This window comes from Tetrao urogallus, assembly GCF_951394365.1.
Source record: "Tetrao urogallus genome assembly, chromosome: 19".
Lineage (NCBI taxonomy): Eukaryota > Metazoa > Chordata > Aves > Galliformes > Phasianidae > Tetrao > Tetrao urogallus.
In genome coordinates this window covers 8,102,079-8,122,229 of record NC_136832.1, presented here as the reverse complement: position 1 = coordinate 8,122,229, position 20,151 = coordinate 8,102,079, and the positions used below count along the sequence as shown (strand labels likewise).

Sequence of the window (20,151 nt, the reverse complement as noted above, 5' to 3'; positions counted from 1 at the left end):
CACATCGTTGTCTCCATGCACTGTAAAAGGAAAAATGAAGGATGGGTGGTAGGGGAGAATTGCAGGATTACGAAGTTAGAAAAACCCACAGAAGCTGATGCAGAGATTCTCGTGGTTTGGGGCGGGGGCTGATCCTGGCAAGCAGGGAGCAGGCATGTATTCTCTGTGCAGTGAAGAGGAGCAATTGGTGCAAGGATGCTGCAGACCTGTGTCTCTGAATCAGACACTGCTCACCTTCTGGTCCTGCTCCCACCGGAGGGCAATGGTGAAACACAACTCACCTGGAGCCAGCTGGGGCTGTTGGGCTATCCAGCTGCTACAGAACTGCACAGATGTAAGCAATGTGCCTTATTACCAACTCCAGTGATGACATTCCTAATCTTCTGACTCACTGGGTTCAGGGTGATTGGATTTAAGTACGCAGTTCAGTATGCAGCCGGGTCTATTTGTGGATTAAACATAACGTACCAAGGCTGTATGCTCTGTAACTGTGCCTCACTGAGCTCCACTTTTTGTTCTAAAGTTACTTTGTTCTGCTTCAGCCTTTCAGCAAAGCATCGAAGAGCCACCAGCAGCAGCAAGATTTCAGCTTCCTCCTTCGGGAGATGCTTCGTGTTGAAAACCCCAACGGTCCAAGCAAAACACAAAGCTGGCATCTGGGTCCTCCTGTCCCACATTTGTCACTGCCTGAGTCTTTGTGAGAGTGCTGCCCACACAGCAGGCACTGCCAACCAGAGCTCCTGTTTCCCTTTTGCAGGATTTCCTCTCTCCAGTGCTTTCCATGTCCCTGTTGTACAGCTGCTGCCGTGCAGCACAGCTCATCTGCCATTGGGATCCCACGACAGTGGAGTGCAGGAAGCTGAGAAAGCAGAAGAGCTTTATATATCCCATTTATTACAACCCCTGAGGTCACTGACTCTGCTCATAAATTCACCAGATTTCCCTTTCATTACGTTTGGTTTACTGCTAAATGGCAATCCAAAATATTGCCAGCAGGGAAGTGAGCAGTGGGATAAGCTAACATAACAGACTGCCTTTTGCTTTGCCAAGCCAGGTTGCTCTCAGATTTGCCACTGCTTCATTGCTGCTATCCCTGGGGTTGGCACAGTCCTTTAACCCAACATCCTTTGTGACTGTGATCGGTGTTAGGGCATTTTTTGTCCTCTCTCTTTGGTAAATAATGTAAATCAACAAAAATACAGCGTTATTATTGGTAAGACTAATCTATACAGAGATAAGTGCAAGGAAAAATAGATACTAGCTGCATACTCATCTCCAATGGAAAACAAACATGGCATATTTGAAGGCTAAATTCACTGCTGATGCAGCTATGTTACAGTAATAGATCTCTTTGTGCAGGTGGACAAGCTGACCCCAAGGGATTACTGTTAGCAGCAAAGTTAGTGGGCATGTTGCCATTGGTGATGGGCTGAGGTTTAGACTTGGTGATCTTGGAGGTGTTTTCCAACCTTTATGATTCTCTGATTGCCTTCACCGAGAGAATGAACCAACGCTGAACTCCTGGATGGATTTGTTCTGCTGAGCCAGTGAGACCAAGGAGCACCATCACTGTGCAGGGGGTTGGTGGGAACACCTGGACTTGTCTCACTGTGCTGCCTGGTAGAAAGGTGATGTGTTTCTAGAGACCAAACCTCATGCAGGTGAAATATGCTGTCCTGCATGTAGCTTGGACTGGAAGAGCTCCTGGATGTGATGTGCGTGTTTCTATGACAACACCTTTTAGCAGCTCTTGTGTGAAAGCCAAAAGCAGCAGCCAGGAGATGGACAGCCGTCCCAAGGAGCAACACCACTGCCTTGGCTCCCATTGCTTCTCTGAGCACAGATAAGGAAAGGGCTGGCACTGCTCTCCACCACTCCCATTCCCTCACTCAGAACCACTGCTCTGCTCCTTTCCTGGCAGCCACCACAGCCCTCAGGCTGCACCCCGCAGAGGACACACATGTTTGGTCTCAGTGGACAGCTTGAACAGACATTGGTATTCGTTCGGTCCCTTAGGCCACGCAGGCTGCTAATCACACTGTGTGATCAATACTTCAGTGCAAGCCACAATAAAAACACGAGCAGCGTTCAGCCGCAGGGCTGAGATTTGCCAGCCTGGGAAAAAATATCAGATATCAATAGGTAGAACTAACTGATATGTCAGATAAAAAGAGAGACTTTACAGATGAAGAGCCAGGCTGTCCAATTACAACCTGACATGAAGAAAATGCTCTCACCCAGCGAATGCTGCATCAGACCCAGAACTCGTGTCCACACTGCAGCATATCTGAACTCTTGTTCAGATACCAGCTAATGGAGAATGCACTAGGTTCCTAATAATGTTTTGTTGCTTAATTACCTACATTCCAGCATTATACCTTATTGCTAGTCTGTAGTGGCATTCCCAATACCGAGAGCCTTCTGACTGCTCCTTCATGTTAGCACATGAATTCTTGTCTTTCTCCATCTGAGCTGTCCGTGTGGAGATGCATGGCTGCGTGCTCCAAAGTGTCCCCCACTACAGAGCAAACCACTGCCATCTCTCCCATTGGTTCTTATTGTCATTCAGAATTTCTCCAGCTAATTGACACAAGCACCGGCTAACGTCACACTGAGCATAAATCTTTTAGGACACACCAGAGATCCCTCCACTAGATATTTACTTTTGGATGCATGCTACCCAATGTTCCATCCATTTAATACAAGCTACATTGATTTTGTTAAGCACTATTTTTAACAGAATGTCATGCAAGATTAAGTCAACTTCCTTGCAGAAGTCTACGTTTATTATTTCAGCCAAATTACCTTTCTGAACTGAATTCATAACCCTTCTTGCTTGCTTGATGAGCAGTTCCGTGGAGCGATGGATTGATGTTCCATGGCCCTTCCCACTGTGTCCTCTATCGTATCATAGAATGGACTGGGTTGAAAAAGACCACAATGATCATCTCATTTCAACCCTCCTGCTGTGTGCAGGGTCACCAACCAGCAGACCAGGCTGCCCAAAGCCACATCCAGCCTGGCCTTGAATGTCTGCAGGGATGGGGCATTCACAACCTTGGGCAACCTGTTCCTGTCTGAATGGATCAGTATCAGCCTAACAGTGGGCAAAAATAATGGTGGTAGGTGGATGGTTGGACTCAATGACCTCAGAGGTCTTTTCCAACCTTAATGATTCTGTGATCCTATGGTGTCAGTATCAGACTAAGAGGTTTAGTGGGGAAATACTGGCAGTGGATGGATGGCTGGGGAAGGCTTTTCCAACCTTGGTGATTGCACGTTTCCATACGTGGGTCATCTCTGTTGCTCTTCTAGAATACTTCAGTTCACTTTTAGCCTCCTTTCAGGCCTTTGAAACCTCTCTCTTGCTCTGTTATTTGCACAGAAATCAGCATCACTGGTGCAGAGAGCATGCTGTGCTATCATTCCTAAAATGGGAATTATTACTCCAACAAATTCTTTCTTTAACAGCAGCATTCAGGCTGTGGCTTCAGCTCTGAGCACAGCGTGCTTCCTGCCGTTGGAGCTGCTCGGGGGCTGCAGTGGTTGGTGACACAGCATTGGGAGCCACCCCCTTCCTCTGCTTCCACCCCTTGTTCTCACTCATTGGCTGCTTAAGCAGAAAGAAGCGCTGTCAGTTACATGAGAAGGTTTGGAAGTTTGGCCAAGCAATGCAACTGAAGCACAAATATTGACAATGTGTTTTAAAAACAAACCCAAACACACTCGCATTCGATGCCACTGCCAACTGTTATCATGCAAAAAGGAAAGAAAGCTCTCATGTGAAACTATGTGTAATCCCCTTGGCTTTCAAGCAGAACAAAAGATTACTTCTGATTTGGAATTACTTCCCAGCATTCCAGCAGGAGAAACTATTTGCCTGTTGACAACTGGAAACTGGCAATTGGAATTGATAAGACAATTCCTTTGGATCACTGTGACCACCAGCTGATGGCAGTAGGAGCCCTGGGTTACGAGCCCAAGCCATGCACCTCTGATCCAATGCCTCCAAGAAAAGCCTCCTGCTGCTGTTGTTCGGCTTCTGTTGCCTCAAGATCAGATTCAGAGGAAGAAAGGAGTACAAAGACCCTTAAAAACCAGAACTCTTTCCCAGGTCAGCTATTATTTCTTTTCTCTCCCCCCAGAGGGATAGCTGGGCAGGTGTTTCCATTAATCCCATTAATTCCATTGCACACAGCAGCACCAGGGACGATGCTGCACTGGAACTGCCCAGCATTGCACAACCCCTCAGCTTCCAGCCCCACGTCCACCTGGTGCTGCAGATACGAGTGCTGTTCTTAATGGAATCCTGGTAATTACAAATTTCCCTCTCTCACCTCTCCCTAAATTCTGCTTGCATTAGGAGCCTGCTCACAGAAGGGCACCATGTGGGGTACAGTGGTATTAAAGGTGCTGCTTATTAACTTTTGAGTCATTGATGCCCCTCCTCTTGTTTGGGATGATTGGGTCTCTTTGCTCCCAGTGCTTTTCTCATTGAGACCCTACATTTTCAGAACTGCTGCCTTGCTGCCAAACCTGTTGAAGTGGATTTAGGTGTTAACAGACTGGCCATGGGGAAAGAGGCAGAAAATGCCCATAGTCTGTGATCACCTGTGCTTCCTCCACAAGGAGCCATCCCAAAAAAGGGTGTGAGAAACAGAGAGCACAGCCTGCTCTTCTTTAGAGGCAGCCTTTAAAGGAACTGAGAAAATGACAAACTTTTTCTGGAAAAAGCTGAGTAACAGCAAAGCGCTCCCAGGACGTACCTGCCTGAATTAAAAAGGATTGAAGGCATTGTGAGGTGATGGCATTTAATTACAGCTGTTGCTAACAAGAGTTGGCGATGAGATTGCACCAGTTCAGCAGTGACTTCAGCTCGGGTCTGTCTGTGTTGGGAGTCTGAATCACTTCTTGCACATAAACCCCAGCAGAGGCCACCAGCAAGCTGCTTCCTGAGCCGCAGGAAAGCTGCCAGCTAATTAACGGCGATGTGAGAGCCTCGGAGGAAGGCTGGCTGAGCGAGTGATGAAGACATCAAGGCAGTGGGGGGATGTTCCTAGTGATCATATATGCTCTGCTCAGTGCCATCCCGCTGCCATTCCCTCTGCTTTCTGTGGCATGGCTGTCCCTGCCAAGCAGCAGAACAGAAGTTAGAGCTCCTCAGTACTGGTATAGCTTTGGATATTAATGATCTTCCCCAGGATCTGTTCCTCCTTTTTGCTGCTGTTTGCAGAAGCTCTGTTTTATGTTTAAATATCATCACTTTGCTTCCTCTCCATCTCATCCAGACTGAACAAACCCATTTCCTTCACCTTTTTCTTATAGGTCACATGTGTCATTCCCAACACATGATGCCATGAGGATGCCATTCACCAGATGAATTACAGGTATTTTTAAAGCACTGGGCTTTCCTTCTATCTGCACACAGGTAAGCCGTGTTGTGCCTTAGGCCCAAGAACCCACAGTGAGCTTCTTGGCAAGGCCACATCTGGTTAACCAAACCCAACCCACAGCAAAGTGATTGATTTGTTTCATCAAATGAATTCAAGCCTATGGTGACCCGTTTGCTGCTCCTACTAGAAGAAAAAGAAGCAGAGTGCGTCAGATGATGAATTATCCATCACAAAGCCATGAATGCTGAGGCCAAAGGGGACCCTTATGCTCATCTCAGCCTGACCTCCATCCTGACCCAGGCTGTGGAATCTGCCCCAGTGATTCCTGTGCCATTAACATGTGCGTGTTTGCTCAGAGCTCTGCAGAATACGGTACATCTGGCTGCAGCCCAAACTGCAAGCTGACCTCCACCCTCCTTTCTTTCTCTCCCCTCTCCAGCATTGTTTCTCACAAGGGCAATTGCTCCATCTGCCCACAGCCACTGACTGAGCAGCGCTGAGGCCGTGCAACAAAGCACCCCCTGTCTCCTGCACTGCAGCCAGAGGCAACAACAGCTGCCTTTGGTTTTCATCTTTTGCATTGGTACTCTTTGCTGGAAGAGAGGCACGTGGGGAGGCACAAACACCCCTCTGGTGCTGCCCAAATTTTCTGGGCAGCTTGGCCTGGTGGTTGGCGACCCTGCACATAGCAGAGGGGTTGAAACTAGATGATCATGGTGGTCCTTTTCAACCCAGGCCATTCTATGATTCTGTGAAATACCAAAGTCTCACAGGGCTGTTCATGTTCATGGGCTCGTGAGCAGCTGCGTGTTCTCCTCAGAGAAACCATAACCCTGGGTAAGAACTGGTGTGTGGCACAGAACCCCAGCCTGGCCGGTAGGTTTGCCTGTGGTCCCTCCAGCAAGGTGTATTTTAGCTGCTTGCTCCCTTTTTGCTGTGGGGAAAGGTGTGCATCAGGACAGCTGTGCACCTCCCTGAGTGAGGAGAGCACTCTCAGCAGGATGCTTGCAACCCCCACTGCTCTGGTTGGTCTGCAGAGTGAAGACCATCTCAAAATTGAGGCAGATGCAGGCTTGTTTACGAGGATTGTTTTGGATTTAAATGCCCTATCAATTAACTCTTGTGGTTTGCTAGCAGGGTGTTATTGATCGCGTTGTGCCCCAAGCAGAATCTTTGTGTGCTCTCAGAGGGGCTTTTGTGCAGGTCCCTGGGGAGGAACCCCAGCACTCAGGATGTGGCTCTGGCTTTCCTCTGACCACAGGGCTGGTGGTGGGGCTGCTGGGAATGGACAATAAGCAACTGGGAGCAGCCAAAGCCATAATGTGTGCCTGCACTTCTTTGGGGAGTCCACAATGATAATGATATTTAATTTGGTGTTGCTGGATAAGCAGCACTAATTTGCAAGCTGGCTCCTGCTGAGTGATCCACTCACTAAGTTTTATGGGAGCATTGCAGGCCTCAAAAAAGAGGAAGCTGGATGCAGTGTTTGAAGGTGACCTGCATCCTTCTCCAGGCACCTGAGTGACCGTAACCAGCAAAGGCTCCATCGTTCAGCAGGACAGAGCTGCTGCAGATGAATCCAGCTCCTTGCTCCACAACTGTTGCTCCCAGATTTCTGCCATCAGCAGCACAGGGCAGCACCAGCTGAAGGCTCACTGAGAGAAGGCAGCTGTGCCTGTCCTGCCTGCTGGCTTCAGTGTGGGGCTCAGCCCAACCACCCCCAGGTGCTGCTTCTCAGCCTAACGACCTCCAGGTGTGGGCACTTACAGGGCAAAAGCTCTTAAGCTGAGCAAGCCCAGACTCACCTCATTAAGGAATTAAGTGGCTGCACACGGGGTAGATCTTCAGCAGCGCTCTGCCCACCGAGCTGGGCTGGTTGCGCCCCCGGGCACCGCACCCGTTAGCGGAGGGCAGCCCCGCACGCTGCGCTGCTCGCTCCGCTCCCGGGGCAGCGCGGAGCCCGCGGGCCGGAGGAAGGGGAGGAGGCGGCCGAGCCGCTGCTCGCCGCGGGCTGACATCAGCCGGAGGAGGGGCCTGCCCGCGAGTTTCTTGGCTCGGCGCATCACTTCCCGCTGCTGCCATACTCCGGTGCCCGGTGCCGGGCTGCGGCTCGGCGGGGCCGGCGCCCATGGCGGGTGCGCCCGGAGGGGACAGCCCGGGCTCTGCCGCCCGCCGGCTCTATTCGAGGTGAGCGGGGCGGGGTGCGGGGTTCGGGGAAGGGAGCGTGGCCCCGGCAGCCTTCAGCCCCCGCCCGGAGCTCCGCGGCCGCAGGGACCGGAGCGGAGATGGGGGGAGGACGGGAAGGCGGCAGTGGGTGTTCCAGGGCGCTGGGTGAGGGAGGGGAAGGAGCCCCGGCTGCGGGAAGCTGTTGCATGTTTGAGGAGGAACAGAGCGAGAGACTTGAGGGAGAAAAGCCGCTTTGGGGTGTGGGGGTCGCTCGGTGTGGGGCGTGGTGGGGGCTGGGGCTGCGGGTCCCCATGGCACAGACGCGCCGTGCTCTGCGCTAAGGGCAGCGATGCTCAGACCGTGCCCGCGGTGGGCGTTTGCACTGCAGGCTCTCGGTTACGCTACGGGGATTTGGCTTCCAGCACTTTGGGTGCTGCCTGAATTCACACAGCTCCGGGCTGTCTGCTGCTCGTGCAAAGGCCGTATGTTGCCTGTTCTTTTCATCCGGTTCAAAAATCAAAAAGTCTGAATGGGGGTCGGTTGGAGGCCTCCCAGCATTGCCTGCAACATCACTTACCCTGCTTGTCCTCACTGTGTTTTGTTTCTCCTCTAGTAGTCAGAAGTGGGGGCAATACAATATCTGGATACAGGGGGGAGGGAAGATCTCTTGGGCTGCATGCAGCATGCCAGCATGTCGTCAGCTCTTTTCCTTGCTTTGCAGTAATTTTCAGCACAACTGTTGGTTTCTGCAGTGTTTACTAACTTCTCTTGATTGTGTTGTAAACAGTCTCCATCTCACTCATTAATGTCACTACAACTGTACCTGACCTGAATGTGCAGTGGGCAATTAGAGTGCTCTTCCAGAGCACCAGGGATCCTTCTGGAGAAGATGATGTTCTCAGAGGTGGAAAGATTGTTGGTTTCCTGATGTGGAGGGGAGGGGGTTACAACAGGGTAAGCTTGAGTTTGCAAGGCAAATTGGGGGGAAGAATTTCACCTGTGGGATGGACTTTGCTCTGGAATGGCTCCTGTTCATTTTGCACAGGTGTCTAAAGAATTGCATCAAATATTCCCATTGTTTTCTGGGTGCTGGAATGTGTAAAGTTGTGAAAACTTTGTGAAGTTTGTTCTTCTGTAGTGTTGGCAGGAAGGCTGTGTTCTGTTCACGTAAAAGAAAGCAATAAGAAAGTGGGCTTTCTTAAAGTTACAATTGGAGGCACTGCTGCACGACTGCCTGCAGGCCCTGCAGTCACAGGTGTCAGAAATGGCAGCATTGGAAATGCTGGTTTTCTTTTGTCAGCCTATGCAGTCAGTCTCAGAAGATGACCCCCCCAAAAAGAGCAGGATAACATTTCTGAAATAGTTGTGCTGCATAATGGGTGACCTGAGTAAAAAAACCCATGTGATAGCTTGACACGTGGTGGTGTTTTGTTGATGTCTGCTTGGGGGCACTGAGCAACTGGTAGCTTCACTGTTTGTGAGTGGTGCTGTCATCCCGAATTGGATCTGAGCAGAAAGTTCATTCTCTGCTGCAGGGGGGGTCATTGCTGCCCCAGCCTTGGGCAGGGAGTTGTGGCTGGGGTTTAATGTGTGCTCCTGCAGGACCTTGGGCATCCTATTGATTCTGCTGCCACTCAGCTTGTGGGGCTCAGGGAGGGGAGCTCCTTCTGGTGCTACGTGTGTGAGCTCTGGGAGGAGGATGTGCCTTCTGTCCATGCAGCATGGTGTGATCTTCCTTTTATTCTGGCCTCTATGTGCTGCTGTGAGTTGGGCAGGTGTTGTCTTGGGGCAGCTGGAGATGGAAGTACTCAGGAGAAGGAGATGGGAGCTGGCTCCACAGCTCAGCTTGCATTCCCTTTCTCAAGGCCAGCAATGGGAACATCCCAGATGTTGGGTTTGCTCCTGATGTAGCATAAAACAGCACTGTCAGTGTGCTGCAGCTACGTGCTGTTCGTGCTACCCCTGGAACACATGCAGGCACATCTCAGGCCTTGTCTCCTTGTATTCTGGCTTCCCAGCCCTGCTGCCCTCCGCTCTCCAGCAGATCCAGCTCTCTGCCACCAGAGAATAGAAAATGCATATACAAGTTTTGTTCTGGTGTGGCTGAGGTGTTTTTTCTGTTCTGTATTTTTTTGCACTTTAGTAATGTCCCAACTTGCATTCTGCTTTCCTGAAGAACAAGTTTGAACTCGGGTCTTACACAGCCAGAAGCCCTTGGCAGCAAGTTCCTTTGGGTGGAGGGATTTCTTATTTAACTCTTGATGCTGTTTTGCTTTAGGAACCGTTTTATCTCCAAGCTGCTTCTTTGCTGTACTTTGTTCCCCCCTCCCGTGTGCCACTGACCAGCTCCAAGCAACATCCCTGCGACAAAAACACACCAACCGAAGCACTGAAACAAAAATGCCTCCTGTGTGGGCTGCAGGACCTGGCCACAAAGTAGGGCTGCTGGGTCCCCGGCTATTGATACATATTAAGTGGGAAAGCTTTCCCACTTGCTGAGCTTCTTTCTCTTTTAGGATACTTTTAGTTAAATGTTCCCCAATGAGCTGATTTTCAGAGCAGGCTCAGCAACAAAGTGATGTGTGTGGGATCTTCTTTCCTTCCTGCAAAATAAGCAGGTGGGATCTTGCAGGAAGGATGCTGGCATCCAGAGGCAGCTCTGCCTGTTGTCAAATGCAGTGAACCTGTATGTAACAAACACTCAGCCTGGCAGGTACCCCCACCCCCCCAGTGCTGCTGTGGGTAAGGGAACAGGGAAAGGCACTGCAGCTGCTCTAACAATGCCCAGCCATGTTGTGCAACCACTTAAGGGAAGGAAGTGAACAATTATCATTACGATGCAGTTTCAAGGGCACTATTAAATGAGCAAAGTTGTAGCTCTGCCTTGTGCTTAGCTGGCTTGTCCTGGGGTGGAGTGGCAGGGCAGCAAGGCCTGGCAGCAGCTGCAGCCTTGGCTCACCCCCAGGAGTGGGGTGAGATCTTAGAGCAGCTTTGTTGAGGCATTGAGCCCCAAAGTGGGTACCCAAACCCCAAGGCTGTGTCATGTCCCCATCCCACGTGTGCCTGGCTGCTCCCTGCCTCATGGAAACCTGGGGATGGGAAGTGCTGAAGTATCTCATTGGTACCTGATAGCTTTTACGTATTTTGGAGAAAATGATAAGACCCCTCTGCAAGGCCACAGGTGTTGGAGCAGTTGCACAAACCCTGAATTAGCTACTTGGAAGGCAGTGCTGCTATCTGACCATCACCTTCAGGGTGGAAATCCATAGCTTAGTCTTCTACTCCCAGTTTTCCTCCAGTGAGAGCACTTTGTCCAGGAATGATGGGCAGTGCAGCCATAGGCCTCCCCCTGCTAAGAGTAGGAAGGATGCAGCTCAAGAAGTTTCCTCTGCTGGGATGTCTGTGCAGCTGCAAGAGCTGCTGGAATGTCTGACAGCTGACGGTCTCATCTCCCTTCCTGCTCCTCTCTACCCCTTGTATCCCTCCGGGGGTTTGGGGCTGATGCATCAGCTCTGAGTGCTGAAGGGGAAAGATAAAGGAAATAGGCATTTCCCCATTTTTTTAAGCCTACATTCATACAAATAACATAACTCCATATAGGAGCCATTTCACGTTGAGCCCTGGCTGCACACGAGAGCAGATGTTCTTACTTGGAAACTGCTTTTAAAAATGTATGGATGAAATGCAGTGCTGTCAGTGGATGTGCACAGTTTGCTCCCTGAGCTGCTGCGAGGGCTGGCTGTGCTGTGCCCATGGGAGATGTGCAGTGCTGCACACACAGGCTGCTCCTGTGGGAGCAAACATTGCCTCCAGCCATACAGAGTTCTGCTGTTGAGCCACAAGGGGAGCTGGGGCAGTTTGTTCATTTGCAGCCTTGCTTGTGCCATGTGCCCTGGTCAGCCTGCAAAGGGATTTCTCTTGCAGTGGGGTTGGATTGCAGCAGATTCAGGGCAGTGGGATGGACTTGGCTGTGGGGTTTCTGAGTCTTGTGCCAGTACAGGGAGCTGTGGTGCTGTGCTCCCAAAGGGAAGCTGTGGCTCACAGCTGGGGCAGGTGAGTGCTGTGTGTTTGTGCTTTGCTGACCACAGGGCTGCCCCTGCTTGGTGCCCAGCAGCTCTCCTGTGATCCATGCTGCAGTGCTGGGAACACAAAGAACAGCCTCGTCTGTGAGTATCCATTTGTGCCTGAGGAGAGCTGGGAAATGCCAATTAATGTTCATCTCTCTGGGACTATCTGTTAATTACTGTCATCTGTGGTTTGTTCTATAGTAGTGGTCAGTGTCCTGTGCTGCTGCTGTACGGGAGTGAGTGGGCTCTGGGGGACTGCATTCGTCCCAGGCTTCTGCAGTGCTTAACAAACATGAGCATTTCATTGCAGCCTTCCTAGGAAGTTCGGCTGCTGTTTGCAAGGGTGAGAATCTGCACATCCTTCAGGGTGAAAGAGAATGAGGGTGGCAAAGCTGGGAGCTGAGTGTCCTGACTCTCACTCCTCCCCTCCAGTGCTTCCTCACCCACATCAGTGGGGTTAATTGTGGGTTGGAAGCACTGGGTTGGTGTCTGAGCAAGCTGTGCAATGCAGCCTTGTGCTGTGCAGTGTGACAATGGGGCTGCTGTTCTGCTTAACGTGGAGGGGGGACGGGAGGTTGTGTGCCTGGAGCACTAAACACCAGGCTCTGCCTGCCTGCAAGATTGCCTAGCAAATGTGCTGGGAGTGCTGCACCCTATGGGCTGTGATGCAGGGAAGGAGCAGCAGGGTGGGGTCTGGTGGCCCTGGCTGATGGAGTGTCTCTTGGCTGCTGTGGGAGATGGAGGGAAATTGTGTCCTCAACACTTTAGGGAGGACCCAGTTTCTGCTGAGCTCTTGTGAAGTTATCACAGCTGATGCTGTACCAGCATTCAACCCCTTCCAAAGCAGCTATTTTCTGTGGGAGTTGTACTGTGCAAATGGCACTGGGGGCCGTGTCTTGCTGCAAGATGTGGATACCATCAGACCTGCCTTGTTTATGGCCAACCCTTCTGCAGTTTGAAGGCAGAAATACAACCCTCACTGACTAAACAGATGAAAATCTCTTCAAGTGTATTTCTCTCTTTTCTGGCAAATAGGTGCTCCTGGATTCAGGGAGGAGCAGTGTGCTTAGGGCAGTCCTTGGGTTGGCTTCTCATGGCAAATGAATTGGAAATTGCACATCTTAAAGTGCAGATGGATGTCCTGGAACTGTGAGAGGCCATGTGAGCCTTGTGGCATTTCCTGGCCTGTTTGTCCCTCTGGGTGCCCGAGCTCTTGCTCTGATCTAAATAATAAACCATATGAGCTCACAGTAACATGCCCAGGATTTTAAGGCTGCAACCCTTGGCCAGTGTTCATACTGACTGCTTCCATCAGGGCTGTGATCCAGGGCAAGCGTGAGGAGGTGGGTGATTGGAGACTGATTTTTGTCTCTGCTGGAGAAACAGTGGCTGTTGTGTCATCTGCACCCATCCCTTTTGTGTGCACTGCTGCAGAATGTGTGCTTCCTTCCATAATTATGTCCTTGGGTGGGAAATTGTCCTCAGCTGTGACACCGAGCCCTGATGTCCTGCCCTCGTGTGGAGCTGTGCTTCTGCAGCTTTGGGAAGGGCAGTGAGTGTGTGCAGCCTCAGCTCCAGACAACTGAGTCATCCACCAGGGCTGCCAGCTCTCCCTTTGCTGGTTGCCTGAGGCGAACATGGCACAGTGACAGGAGATGTAAATATGCACATACACACACTTGCCTGCATGGGAGAGAAAAGTAACAGCTCGAAATGGGATTGGAATTTAAAATTGGAAATATTACTGAGTAAAACCATGTGTGCTGGAGGCCGTGGCTGCTCCTGAAGGCTCCTGGAAGCTGCTCGGACCTGGTGGTGTTCCTACATGTGCCCCTGATGCAGTGAGGTGAGAAGCTCTTGTCACCCCTCTGTCATCCTGTCACTCTACCTGTGCTCCTGGGGTGCATTTCTTTGCACTGCCTGCTGCTGTGCCTTGTCTTCGTCTCTCTGCCAGATGAAGACATCTCTGCAGGAGCAGATTTTGCTGAGAGCATGCATTATTGAGGAGCCAGTATAAAATGAGCTCCCTTGTTTTGGACGTGTGTGTAACCCTGGTGTTATTTCCTCCCCTCTTCAGCAGCATAAAGGCAGAGAAGAGCAGTGAGTTCCTCAGTGCTACAGAGCAGACTGTGTGCTGCACAGAGTCATTGCAATACCTGGCAGGTTGCAAACAAAGGCTTAACCCAAAATGGGTCTGTGGAGGGGTCTCTGCTGCCTGCTCCTCAGCTGTGTTCTTCTATCATGCAGGTAATAAATGGTAGAATATTCAACCTATGGCTTCTTCCTTTCTATGTGCATGGTAGCAGATGCTTGCCATGCACTGTGATGTGCAGCAGCAGGGAAGAAATATGGGAGAGAGGGATAAAATGGAATTGAATGTTAAAGGGATGAGGAGCACAGCTTTAGGAAGGTTGGTTTGGAAAGGGGACGCTTTCCTACTGAAATGGGATTCTGCCTCCCTCCCAGCAGGCATGGCTGTAGGAGAGGTGCACAGCAAAACAGCACAGTAAGAAGATCAGCTGCTGTTTCTCTGAAGAACATCACTGGTAATTGACCTTTCAAAACACTGTTCCTCTAATTTGGATTCTCCAGCTGCTGGCAGCGCCTTGCCTGGGGTTCTGGCTGTGCTGAACCCAAAGCAGCATCCCATCTTGCTGCCTTGGGCAAGGTGTGCGATTGTTTTGTGATAGTGAGGAGGAAATTATTAGGGAAATTACTAATGGGCTTGCCATATCCAAGAAACAATGTGTTTATACAAATCCCTGCTATAGAAGAGCAGTACCAGGGTCTATACCCCAGCTGCAAAGATGAGCCACGCTTTGATCTGTGAAGCAAACTCCCAGCATTATGTGCCTGCATGCTTTAACACGGGGTTATTGGGTTGGCATTGGTACTGGCTGGTTGGAGCAGAATCTCATGCAATGCAGTGTCTGGCCATGAGCAGGGATTTGCCTCCAAGCTCTTGTTCCATACAGCTGTTCATTGCAGTGCTGCCAAGTGTTTCCAGGGCAGATGCTGTCTGTGAAGATATGTTAGGACAGAAGTGCTAAAAATTCTGGGGAATGCAGCAGAGAGCGATGCTGAACGATGCTCTGGAAGGACGAACAGCAGCTTGCAGAGTGCTGGAGCTCCAGGTTATCCCACAGAGCCAACAGACACCAATGCACAGTGCTAGACACTGGGTCTGTTCTGCTCAGGTTGCCAAAGCAGAGCGTAATTCTCACCTTGCATGTGAGCTGTGCTGCTGTGAGGCCTGGCTGGCTGGGAGTGCTGCCATACTTTGCCTTATGAGCATGCAGATTAAAGCTGATGGTGCATGTGGGGATTTCCATAATGTCACCAAGAACCCAAAAGCACTTTTGCTGTGGTTCTGCTGAGTCTGGGTTTGTACAGGGAGGCTGCATAAGCTGTTTAGGGATGTTGGTGGGGGCTGTGGGGCTCCCTGGTGGAGCTCTCAGGGGAACTGCTTTCTTTTCAGACATGTGGATGTTGTGTTTAGGAAACCCAGGAGGTGCCCTGTGGCTGTGAAACAGACATGGGGAGCAGCAGTGTTGGGGTTGCTGCCTCTTTGGATGCACCACACTCAGTTGCTGATTGTTTTTGGTGGGTCCTACGGAGGGTGGCTGAGTCTGTGCTGTTCCTACCATTAAGGACACATTAAACTCCTTCCAATGGAAGTGCTGGTGCTTCAGAGGTATCTGGGTGAGCTCTGATTGCTCCCCTGGCTTGCTGCCTGGTGACTCAAGGGATGCTTTCAGAAGGATCCCAAAGGCCTCTCCTGGTGCACAGTGCTTGGTAGGGGGCTGAGAGGAGCAGGAGAGACAGGAAGGGAACAGAACCAGTTGGCTGTAGGTTGCTGAGGATTCAGTGGAAGAAGCACACTGTGAACTTTGCTATCATTACCTGCACCACGATGCTCCATTCACATGGGTCTGTGGGCAGGAAAGAGGCAGCTGTTGGAGCTGGGCAGGTGTAGGCAGGCTGAGGCTGCCTGTATGTGGGGGCTGTGGGCTGCAGGCAGGGGTTAGCCACGTGGTGACCCCTGTCCTTGCTGGCACTTGGCAGCATCTCTTCACTTTGCGGTGGTTTTCCTGGGTCTGTGCTCCAAGGCAGGAGCAGCTGGCAGCTGAGAGGAAGGAGAAGCCATTTTCAGTGCCAAACTTGGTGTGAACGCAGCCTTGTGTGTCAGTGGGTGAAAGAAGCTGAGCAGCACAGGAAGAACAGAGTAAGCGGGTCAGCTGTCCTCATTGTATCGCTGCTGGTGAGTCAACTGCTTGTAAACATAGCTGGTTTTGATGTATGCTGTAATTGGAACTCTGTGTTTTGTAGCAGGGGCAGCGTGCTGATTTAAATCGCAGTGAGAGGAAGCGCTGACCCAACTGCCAAAGCAATGTTATAATGAAAAGCCATTCAGACTGCACGTCCTCTGTTGCCCTCTGGTTTCTGGAAGTGACTGAAGGAAATAGCGCTCTGCTTCTGGAGAAATCATCCCCTGAGTGTTGTTTTGTTGCTGCGTGATGGATTAATTTCATTGATGGCATCAGCGCTGTGCAAGAGAGCTGCAAGTTGTGGGGAGCTCAGGAAGATTTCCTGGTTGTGCTCAGAGCAGTGAGCTGGTCTGATACACACAGTGACCACACTGCACATCCTGTTGCAGCAGGGCTTTTCCTGAGAGGGAGCTCTCCTGCACTGTCCCTCTTCCAAGACACTTTGCTTGATCTGTACCTTTCCACGGATCTGTTCAGTTTGGGAGTCAGAATGTTTCTTGGTGGGCTGATGTCCAAATTGGAACCTCCTTCATCATGAATTCTCTTAGTCACTGTGAAGTTTTTACATCTAAGTGTGTTGAGCATGGGTAGAGAGTGAAAGAGTTAACCAGGATCAACAGAAATTCACATTTGCACCTTAATCCCAACTGAGCCATCTCCAGTGCTGCCAGTTAATTAGATCCCATCATGATCCTTTTAATGTTTGAGTAATTTTGGAGTACCATAGTTTAAACTTGTTGCATGGCACCTGGGAAGTGAAATCTCTAACAAGCAATAGGCACAATTGCACTTCATTCTGCTCCTGCTGCAGGAGGTGCTGTGCTGGGTGATTCCATGTAGTCACCTCCTGCGAATCCCTCACTCTGCTGCATTGAGCCTTGGGCTCTGGACCTTGCATTCTTCTCTCCTGCCCATCCTCATGGGTTTGCTGTTGGATGGGCACTGCTGAGGCTGGGAGGTGCTTGCAGCAGGGAGCACTGGGTGCCTTGGGTTTCCGAGCAGACATTGAGGGGGGTGGATTCAAATTGCTGATGATGACGCGGCTTGTTGGAGCCACTAAGAGTTGAAATGGTGTTTTATTCAGCTCTACTAATCAGAGAGTGAATGCAGCTAAATACAGCTGTCTTCCTCGCTGTCATTTGGTATTTATTGGCAAATATGCAGTGGAATTGAATTCCTTGTAAGTACTTTGCAGCTAACAGTAGGTGGCAATTAACTGAAATGAGTACTGTTGAGCACGGATGCTACCATCAGTGAGTGGAAGAGGAGCCAGCACGTGGCCCCAGCAGCTTCCAGAACACCTTGTTGTTTTCCCCTTTGGATTCCCTTTATCGAGACCGCAGTGAAAATAGCTTCTTGTGTGCCTCAGGCTGCCTGCTTCTGCCACAGGTAGCGTGGGTCTGTGCTGTTCTGTGAGTGAGCAGGGAGAGGACAAGTAGGAGTTAGCCATGCAGTGTTTGGCAAGGGAAAAGCGAAGATTTGGGAAGAGCGGGTGGTTGGGGTGCTGCAGTGTAGCTCCAAGAGTAGTGTTCCCCCATATGAGGACATGGATCATCACAGAAATCCTAGAGATAGAGCTGTTTTGACAGCAAAGGCGATAAGTGTTAATGGCACCAGTAGCACCTGGTGCTGTTCTGCTTTGCTTCTTGCCTGGCAGTGTTCTCAGCATTCCTGGGCCCTTCGCTGCCTTCTCTGTGCTGAAGGTGTTGCTCTATGAATCCTCGTGCCTTGCCTGCGCACCCCCTGTGAAGGAACATCTTTTGCTCTCTGTTCTTTCAGTACCTTGCCAGGCAGCCAAAAGACAGTCTGTGCTGTGCTGTCATTAGCTGCTGTCTGACAGTGATGGATGACCCTGTGAGATCTTGTTGTTAACGGCAATATCAGCCCTTCCTGTTCTTCTCAGCTCTTCCTGCCTTCAGATTACAGCCATCCTCCTGAGCAGAAGTTAAGGCAGAGGGAAGGGGTTCCTTCTGCCTGCTGTGTGCCAGCAGTGATGCACGCTCCTGTTGTTGCAGTGATGGGGCTGAGCAGTGCGTGGTGCTGTTTCATTTGTGTGTCTCCCAATAGAATACAGTGCAGATTGCAGAGCTCATCTGTGGCCAAACTGCTTTATGCTTGGCCTCCGATTGCTTCTGATAAATGTGGTCTTTTTGCTGTTGTTTCTTAAATGCCTGCATCGCCCCATGTGAGGTATCTCTTGCATAAGGAGCCAAGTGCTCCCAGAGCTGCCCTGGCTGCAGCCCTGTGGCTGTGTGCATAGCTCACATGCAGAGCAGCGACAGGACCTGCTTGGTGCTCCCACTGGGAGCTGTTGCTGGGACCCTCCCCAATACACACAGTGGTGTTCTGATTCCTACATTACAGCAGGGGTCTTTAAAACCCTATCCTGACTTGTCTGGATTTGACATGCTCAGTCAACTCCATGCATTCAGGGAAAATCATTTTGCTGTGCTTGTGCTCTTGCTGTGAGCTGGGAAGGCCACCAGGCTCTCCTGAATGCCTGTGATTTGGGATGTTTTCTGCCACTTGGAAGTCCTGACTGTCTGGAAGAAGGTGCAGATCTCTGCATGTGGTTTGCACTTAGGGCAGGGGCAAGGCTGCTCCTTTGGACTCCATCGTCCTTCTGTTTTTCTTCCCCATACTGTGCTATTAGCAAAGAGGCTGCATGCACTGGAATTGCATTTACAGGCTTTGACGTCTTAGCTGTGGAAGGAAGAAAAGCAGCTCGTGTTCTGCAGAGTCACCTCTGAACCACACCATATGGCCCGACACCTTCAGCTTCTCAGCAGCAATTTGCTGGCTCAGGAAGGAGTGAATCTTCTTTTCTGGAATTAAGGATGAGCAGTAGGTGCTTGCTGAGGTAGAATTGAGCCCAGGCACTCTGCCTGGGTGTCAGCACAGGGTGAGGGTATAGAGGGCTGTGCCTTCTCACACAGGGATGTTTAGGAGGCCAACTAACGGGGCAGGTGTGTGTGTATGGGATCTGCCTTCTGCTTGGTCCCAGCCTCTGGAAGCTTCTCGTTCCATTCCTGGAGCTGACGGACGAGGCCTCTTCAGAGACCGTTGAGCTGCTGTGTGATTCTGCCTGGAGATGTCTTCTGTTCTGGAGCAGTTCTGAGCTCCTCTCCTGACAAGAAGAGATATGCAGCACCAGCAGCTCTGGCTGCAGCAGTGAAATGGGCAGGGGCAGCTGATGCAGTCACAGAGGCAAGGTGCAGTGGGAAGAAACCAATTCTGAAAGGAGATGAGTGCTTGCCTTGGATCTGATCGTCTCTTGGGTTCATCCAGAGCCCTTCTTCTTTGGGCAGCGCTGAACATGTGAATGAGCCAGGAGTCTTTTGTTTCTGGATTTTAGCTGTGGACTCACCTCTCTTACACGTGAAACCAGCAGATGACAAAGGATGTTCTACTTAGAGGGAAGAGGATTTTACTTTCTCTAGGTCTTTCAAAGCACAAGCAGCACTTCTTTTCCCCTCTCCTGATGACAGCATACAGGAGAGGGAAGAAGTGAAGCATTAGTGAAGCTCTGGACTCCAGCAGCTTGCTGGTAACACTGCCCAAGTGGATGGAGTGAAAACTGGAGTGCAGTGCGGGTTGTGTGAATTGGAAGATGCCATCAACATCTTCCAAACCCCAGCTCCCCCTGGTGAGCTCTGCAGTGAGAGCTGTCTGCAGGACTGTGCCTGGTGGTCCTCAGCCTTGTTCCCTCCTCCTGCCCGTGGGTTTGGAGCTCTGGGTTTACGTCCAGAAAATGCGCAAGCTGCAGAAGAAGAGGTAGGAAGGGGCTCAGGGGCTTTGTGGGAAGAAACGGGGCTCCCATTTGTCTGTCTGACTCAGTTTATTCAAGGCTGGTTCAGATTGGCTCACTTGAATGGCAGATGCCCCTCGTCTGCTGAAATCCGCCTCCTTGTTTCTCACAGTTCAGCTTTGGCCAATGGAAGCTGCTGGGCATGTAGCAGTGGGGTGTGTGAGGCTGTTTGTTGCTGAACATTTAGTTGCTTCCTGTGCTCTTTGTGTTGTGTTTCTGAATGCTTTTAAAGCCTGTGGTGACTGAATTACATGCTGTGTTGCTTCCTGGAATTAGCCCTGGCTGTGGGAAGGGCAGGCGAGTTGCAGGAGTGGGTTGTGCTTCTGTTTAGCATTGCTGTCTTCAGCTCCTGTCCCTTCACATGGCAGCAGAGGCTTGGCTGAGCGTGGAACGGTCTCCCCTCCCTCCCTGGTGTGCTGAGGTCCCGAACTGAGCAGTGATGCTAATTA

At 50.8% G+C, this 20,151-nt stretch overlaps 1 protein-coding gene across 1 annotated transcript in view; it reads left to right on the top strand.

Moving 5' to 3' along the window:
- Positions 1–7,521: 7,521 nt before the first annotated feature.
- Positions 7,522–20,151, top strand: part of GPSM1 (G protein signaling modulator 1) — a gene marked incomplete at both ends in the record, with an annotated part of 48,232 nt that continues 35,602 nt past the window's right edge. The window contains one exon of the mRNA XM_079544595.1: positions 7,522–7,580. Within this exon, the coding sequence (XP_079400721.1) occupies positions 7,522–7,580 (59 nt within the window). The remainder of the gene's footprint in view (positions 7,581–20,151) is intronic.